At 44.9% G+C, this 8,049-nt stretch overlaps 1 protein-coding gene across 1 annotated transcript in view; it reads left to right on the top strand.

The window, feature by feature from the left end:
* Window positions 1-5,408: 5,408 nt before the first annotated feature.
* The window catches only part of vldlr (very low density lipoprotein receptor), a 38,896-nt gene continuing 36,255 nt past the window's right edge, over window positions 5,409-8,049 (top strand). The window contains exon 1 of the mRNA XM_020938402.2: window positions 5,409-5,718. Coding sequence (XP_020794061.1) covers window positions 5,643-5,718 — 76 coding nt within the window. The 5' untranslated portion in view covers window positions 5,409-5,642. The remainder of the gene's footprint in view (window positions 5,719-8,049) is intronic.

Below are 8,049 nucleotides of genomic sequence, written 5' to 3'. Positions count from 1 at the left end.
TTGACCAGCCAGACTCTCAGACTCTGGTCATTTCACACTTTGACACTGGATATACAGTACAGTGTATGTAGGCTGTGTCTGTTCACACAGTGCACCCAGCTGAGTCTTCTCCCTTGTTGTGGAATCTTTTCTTGTTATAGCAGTGTATAAATGTGTATAAATATGTATAGATGTTTATAGTTGTGTATAAATGTGTATAGATGTGTATAGAATAGAATAGAATAGAATAGAATAGAATAGAATAGAAAGCCTTTATTGTCATTATACAATAGTATAATGAAATTAAGTTAAGAATCAACAATTAACAAATAAAACAAATGAACAGTTTTCATTCAGTACGGTGACAGTTTTGGGGAAGAAGCTGTCCCTGAGTCTGTTGGTCGTAGCTGGTATTGACCTGAAGCTCCTGCCAGAAGGCAACAAGTTGAACAGGTGGAATCCAGGGTGTGTATTGTCTTTAATTATTTTCCTCGCTCTGCTCAGACAGCAGGAGTTGTATAACATGGTTAAGGAAGGCAGAGAACAGCCAATAATGTCCTGTGTATTGTTGGTGACCCTCTGCAGACTGTGTATAAATAATAGCTGTGTATAAATGTGTATAGATGTGTATAGTTGTGTATCTGTTGTTGTAGTTGTGTATATACAGCTGTGTATAGCTGTATGCATATATACATTTGTATGTACATTGCTGTTATGTTTGAATCTAACAGAGTTTGGACCAATATCTTTAAGAACATGAGAACCAGTAGTTTTGAAAAAAACTGAGAAGTTGAGAAGAGCAGGATCCATTCCCAGTGATTCAGACCAGTTCCTTCAAGGGAAAACAGAGTCCAGAAGAGCACAGATGAAACCTCCTCGCACCTAACCTTTGTATTTTATGGTGTGTGAGTGACTGGTGGTCGGAGGGGCAGATGGAGCAGACTGTCAGCCTTGCTTCTGTCCGTCTGCCCCAGGGCAACTGTGGCTCTTAGTGTCAATAAATAATGCTGTCTGAAGCCCTTTTGAGAGTTAAGAAAAACACTATATGACATATTTTTGACATGCACAGCAAATCAATTAAATTCATAAAACTCAAATCCATAAAATTGTCATTTAAATATATTTTATACATTTTACTGTTGTAGTTGCACATTTTTTGCTGAGGCAGCCTGACAACTGCTTCTTGGTCAGAGTGCGTCAGAGGAAGTGGCTCCTTGTGATGTGTGGGTGTGTGTGTGCATATGTGTGTGTGAATGTGTGTGTGCGTCTGCTTGCGTGTGTGTGTGCTTGTGTGTGTGTGTATGTGTGCATGCGTGCCTGTGTGTGTGTGCATCTGTGTGTGTGTGTGTGTGCGTGTGTGTGTGTGTGCATGTGTGTGTGCATCTGTGCTGTGTGTGTGTGTGTGTGTGCGTGCATCTGTGTGTGTGCATGTGTGTGTGCGTCTGTGTGTGTGTGTGCGTGCGAGCATCTGTGTGTGTGTGTGTGTGCATGTGTGCGTGTGTGTGTGTGTGTGTGTGTGTGTGCGTGTGTGTGTGTGCATGTGTGCGTCTGTGTGTGTGTGTGTGTGTGTGTGTGCATGTGTGTGTGTGAATCAGATGTTACTCTTTAACTTACACTTGAGTGATACTTTTCCCAGATACATTTTTACTCTTACTTGAGTTGTTGTTGTTGACTTGTTGTACTTCTACTAGGGTAATATTATTTATATTATTCCATCTCAAAAAATAGAATATCATGAAAAAGTTCAAGTATTTTTGTCACTCAGTTCAGAAAGTCAAACCCATATAAATTCATGACATATAGAGTGAAGCAGTTTATTTCATGAATTTTTATGATGGTGGCTTTCAGATAATGAAAACCCAAAACTCTGTCTCAGAAAATTTGAATATTGTGAAAAAGATTCATTAGGAAGTCCAGCCACACCCTAATTAACTAACTGACTGAAAATACCTGCTACGGTTTCCTGAGCCTTTAAATGGTCTCAGTCTGGTTCAGTGGGCTACAAACTCATGAGGAAGGCCGCTGACTGTACAGATGGACAGATGGACAGATGGACAGATGGACAGATGGACAGATGGACAGATGGACAGATGGACAGATGGACAGATGGACAGTCACTGACACCCTCCACAAGCTGGTTGTTCACTGTATCCAAGCAGATCTGCGAGGGGTGTAAGATGCTAGTTAAGCAGCAAACATTTGAGATTTGAGATTTTTACACCATATGTGGCAACAAATGTGGCAGGAAATCTTCCAGAGGAAACACTTTGAGAGAATGAACCATTTCATCAGTGACTGAAACACCAGAGCGGAGTAAGAGTGAGGCCTTTCCGGTTGTGTTCACCTTGTTCCTCCTGGACACTGCTGTGATGCTGCAGGACACAGGGACACTTTGGGCTCTTCCACAGGATCTGCTGACCCTCCCTGACCAGTCCTCCTGTTAAACTGACCTGACTGACCTCTGACTGAGACACAAAGGACACTGAGACGTTCAGTAGAAATGTTGCTGGAAAACTGCAACAGTTTGCTGCAGCAAAACTTGAATTTCCCTTAGGATCAATAAAGTGTCTCTTTCTCTCGGTTGTGCTCTCAAAGATACCAAAAGCTGATTCAGTGACCAAGGTGTTACTCTGCCTGATTAACCTGCAAACCTGCCTCACCTAAACCTCTTAGAGAATCTCTGGGGTATTGCTAGGTTTCAGATGACATCACAGTACAGTCCCTGACAAAAGTCTTGTCGCTTATCCATTTTGTAGAAACAAAAGCTTATAACCTGACTTTAAATTAATCGATTGTCGAAATGTCTCATATGAAAGCTAAAACCCTCCCAAATTATGCTCAATATACTAAAATAAATTTGCTTCACTGAAGAAAGATTGATCATTTAATGAACACAGAAAGGTCAGATTTTGGCAAGACAAAAGTCTTGTGGCCTTGTCATATGATGCACCCAATCCTAGATTACAGCCTCACCTGTGATCAGTTACTGATCGATCAATTAGTGGGTGTGTATAAAAAGAACCCAGCACACCAGACCTTCACATCAACTGCAACTTGACCTCTGACAACATGCCTAAGATCCACCCTGAGACCAAAGCGTTAATTATCAAGAGGCTGAAGACCAGATCCACTGCTGAGGTGGTGACACCTTCAATGTGTCTCAGCGTCAAGTACAAAGAATAAGAAAAAGATCTGAAATGACTGGAGATGTTTTTGACAAGCCCAGGTCCAGCAGACCCCGCAAGACAACTGCTCGGGAGGACCGTTTGTTGATTCGAAAATCCAAGGCCCCTTTTCCACTGCAGCAGACTCCACCAGGCCTGGTCACCTCAAGTCCCTGTGTCAACCACAACAGTTTGTAGAATTCTGTCTCGAAATGGCCTCCATGGTCGAATCAGTGCACAGAAACCAGCACTAAACAAAAAGGCAATTAAAAAAACGTGTGGCATTTGCCAAGGCCCACAGCCTGCTAAAAGGATGGACACTGGAAAAGTGGCAGAAGGTGGATTTCTCAGATGAATCTTCAGTTAAATTACATCACAGCCGCTGCAAATATTGCAGGAGACCTACTGGAGCCGCATGGATCCAAGATTCACCCAGAAAACAGTTAAGTTTGGTGGCGGAAAAATCCTGGTCTGGGGTTACATCCAGTCTGGGGGTGTGCGAGACATTTGCAGGGTGGAAGGCAAATATCAATAGCCTAAAATATCAAGAAGTATCAGCTCCTCTTACATTCCCAACCATAAAAGGGGTCAAATTTTGCAGCAGGATGGTGCTCCATTGCATAATTCTATCTCGACATCAAAGTTTCTGAAGGCGAAGAAGATCAAGGTGGTCCAGGACTGGAGCCCAGTCACCAGACATGATCATTGAGCATGTCTGGGGTAGAATGAAAGAGGAAGCATGGAAGGCAAAACCAAAGAATCTTGATGAACTCTGGGAGGCATGTAAGACGCTTTCTTTACTATTCCTGATGACTTCATCAACAAATTGTATGAATCATTGTTGAACCACATGGATGTGTCCTTCAAGCTCATGGAAGTCGTACAAGATATTAAATCTGGATCTCACAGCACCACACTACTTAATTCACTGACGTTATGCAACATATTTTTGTGTATTTGAAGTAAATTATTTGTTCAATTTTCTGTAGGCGACAAAACTTTTGTCTTGCCAAAATCTGACCTTTCTGTGTTCATTAAATGATCAATCTTTCTTCAGTGAAGCAAATTTATTTTAGTATATTGAGCATAATTTGGGAGGGTTTTAGCTTTTCATATGAGACATTTCTAAAACCAAATCGATTAATTTAAAATCAGGTTATAAGCTTTTGTTTATACAAAATGGATAAGCGAAAAGACTTTTGTCAGGGACTGTACTCTGTAGGCTAATATTATTTAATACAGATGGGGGGCAGCTAAAATCAGTATTGTTCAACTGCAGATTTCTCTTGTCATATAGCAGGTCTTGGGTCTAGTCAGTAACAGAAATGAGGTTCCATATTTGGGAATTTATCTTTCTGATATTTCACGGCAAATTTGTGAGTATGATATCATCACATTCTAGAATCTGAAACCCACCAAGTGTCAAGAGGAAAATGAAAGACACCAGAGCCAATGATGCAGATGATCTGAAGGCCTCTGTCAAAGCAACCTGCACTTCCATTCCACCTGAGCAGCACCACAGGGTGATGTCCTCCATGCCACAGCACACTGGTGCAGTCATGTTCATGTTCATGCCACAGGAGGGCCAGCCAAGTACTGAGTGTGTACAAATGAACATGCATGTATATTCACATAAGAACATACAGAAGTCTGACATTTTGGTTTAAAATATTTTTTCAATTGATCTTAATAAGCCATAATCATAAAAATTCAAGTAATAAACTCTAGAAATATTTCACTGTGTCATAAGTCTATATAATATATGGGTTTGACTTCCTGAAATGAGAGACAAAAATATTGAACTTTTTCATCATATTCAAATTTTTTGCAATGGATGAGTTTATACTGTGCATGGAAACAGAACGACAACATGGTAACAGCGCCCTCTAGTGGAAATCAGATGTAAGGCCGAAGCTCAGATGATCTACTCCTGATCTACTGTGTTGCTGCTAATGAATAGCATAAACAATTGGTGGCAATAAGAATTCTACACATACACAATATATATATATAAAACATATATATAATTTCTGTAAAGCTCTTCAATGAAAACGTTCAAAATCTAATCTACTGATTATTTGCGGAGATTTGATGCGTAAAATGCGCACTCCATCGCCAGAGCGCAGAGCCTTGTTCAGATCCGCGGTCAGACTGCGCTTTGTGTAAATGCAGACAGTGAAGGGTTAACAGAGCGCACGCACACGGCGCAGCGGCGGAGGAAAGCCCCGCTCCTTCTGCTCCAGAGTCGCCTGGCGCACGCCATTCATTTGCTCCGGGAAACAGATCGCTCTCCTCCCACTGAGGACCCCCTGTGCCGACCCGTGCCGACCCGTGCCCTTTTCCTGCGCGCGCGTGCCTCCTGCATGCGCGTGACCGGGCTCAATGGAATATTAGGCAGGCCCGTGGGAGCCAGCCAACAGCACCTCGGAGGAGGACCAGAAGGAAGCCGAAAGGGCACCCAGGCTTCAGCTAGCAACCACCGCCGCAGCGCACGCAGAGATGGTGGCTACGTCCCTGGCACGGTTTGTGCTGCTGTCCCCGCTCGTGTGCCTCCTCCACGGCTTATACGTTGACGGTGAGTGGCCCCGATGAGCCGCGTCGCTCAGTTTGGAGCTAACCGCGCCGTGCACCTGTCCTCGGCGCTCCTTGTCCGCGCTGCACCTTGAGCTAATGAGCCGCCGCTAGCCGCGTGCCGTGGACCTGCTGTTCCACGGCCGTGTTCAGGATGTGACCGCTCCATCCACACGCCCCCGCGCCGTTCCACCACCGCACGTCTGTGTTTCCCTGTTGGGCTGTTGTGTGGTGGTGCGGCGGCCCCTCGGCCCCTCGGCCCCTCGGTGGAAGGGCCTGTGTGTTTGTACTCTGGATCTAGCCCCGTGGCCAATTAAATGCACCCGGGGCCACACGCGCTCCTGAGACATGTGGCTTTTCTAGCTCCTCTGTAAACACAGTGACCCACAAATGTCCTGTTCCAGCCTGGTTTGCGTCCAGACGTGTAGGACGCTTTTAATGAGGCGGCAGTTTAAACCTGTAGAACCACAACAGAGGGCACCCTTTAAAGGACACAAGAGCACAAGTATTACAGTCATACTGACAGTGGCAGGAAGAACATTTATTTATTTAGTTTAAGAGTGCTGAATACCTGCATTAAAATGTATTTTGTAATGTATTCTATTAGATGGTCCAATCAGAGTACTGTATTCTGAATACTTGGAATACTCTTACATTGAGTTATATTTAAATAATGGTGTCAAAACCTGATAGGATTATACACTGCTTTCAGTTTGTTACACAGTTGGTTGAGCATTTCCTATGACTAATTGGAGAAGTGCACTCACCACAGGAAAACTGGAACTTGAAGCCTAAACTGTGTGATAAATGCCTCTGGTTTGAGAAAAGTAACTGTATTCTGAATACTGCTAAATGAAAGAACAACTGTACTGACTAGTTACTCAAAATGAATATTCAGAAAACATATTTTTGGTTTATTCAGTTACTTCAGTTACACTACATAGTGGTTACAGTCCCCATGGACAGAATTGGCTCAGTACTCACAAATCAAATAGAACTAAAGGTACATTTACAATTAGACCTGTGTCCTCTTCTGTCACCTGCAACTGGTTGCTGTCATCTGTCTTCTGGTCAGACACATGTCCTTGTTCTCTGATTGGTCAGGTCCCTGTTCTCTGATTGGTCGCACATGCGTTGGTGTCCTCTGATTGGTCAGACACTCTTCTCTGTCCTTTGACTGGTCAGACAAATGTCCTTGTCCTCTAATTGGTCAGGCACGAGTCCCTGTCTTGCGATTGGTGAGGCACGCGTCCCTGTCCTTTGACTGGTCAGACACGTGTTCTTGTCCTCTGATTGGTCAGGTCCCCGTCCTGCGATTGGTCAGGCACGCGTCCCTGTCCTGCGACTGGTCAGACACGTGTCCCTGTCCTGCGACTGGTCAGGCACGCGTCCCTGTCCTGCGACTGGTCAGGCACGCGTCCCTGTCCTGCGACTGGTCAGGCACGCGTCCCTGTCCTGCGACTGGTCAGACACGTGTCCTTGTCCTCTGATTGGTCAGGTCCCTGTCTTACGATTGGTCAGGCACGCGTCCCTGTCCTGCGATTGGTCAGGCACGCGTCCCTGTCCTGCGACTGGTCAGACACGTGTCCTTGTCCTCTGATTGGTCAGGTCCCTGTCTTACGATTGGTCAGGCACGAGTCCCTGTCCTGCGACTGGTCAGACACGTGTCCTTGTCCTCTGATTGGTCAGGTCCCTGTCCTGCGATTGGTGAGGCACGCGTCCCTGTCCTTTGACTGGTCAGACACGTGTTCTTGTCCTCTGATTGGTCAGGTCCCCGTCCTGCGATTGGTCAGTCACACGTCCCTCTCCTGCGATTGGTCAGTCACACGTCCCTGTCCTGTGATTGGTCAGGCACGAGTCCCTGTCCTGCGATTGGTCAGGCACACGTCCCTCTCCTGCGATTGGTCAGGCACGCGTCCCTGTCCTTTGACTGGTCAGGCACGCGTCCCCGTCCTGCGACTGGTCAGGCACGCGTCCCCGTCCTGCGACTGGTCAGGCACGTGTCCTGCTGAGCACAGGCCTTGTACAGTTCTGAGCCTTTGTCACAAAATCTGGGTCAGTTCTATAAATGTGCCACTTGCTGTTTTTAGATCTTCATCTTGATCTAATTGTTTGTCAGGGGAAAACCCCGTACTATCTGCCTGCTATTGGCTCGCTGCGAGTGATCTGCCTATTGATTCATCGGTCAGTGGTGTCATAGTCAAGCAAAATGTATATTAATTAACAAATTTCAATAAGCAGACCACAGCAGAAAAGAGAATTGAGTGAGCTGAAAAATGGCAGATTAAGGTAATATACTATAATATGTATTGTATGTAAAAAATGACATTCAAAT

Source organism: Boleophthalmus pectinirostris, unplaced genomic scaffold (assembly GCF_026225935.1).
Source record: "Boleophthalmus pectinirostris isolate CB_2022bp ecotype Guang Dong unplaced genomic scaffold, ASM2622593v1 HiC_scaffold_18, whole genome shotgun sequence".
NCBI classification, from domain to species: Eukaryota; Metazoa; Chordata; class Actinopteri; order Gobiiformes; family Gobiidae; genus Boleophthalmus; species Boleophthalmus pectinirostris.
The sequence above is the reverse complement of the archived record's forward strand: the minus strand, read 5'-3'. Positions and strand labels throughout refer to the sequence as shown.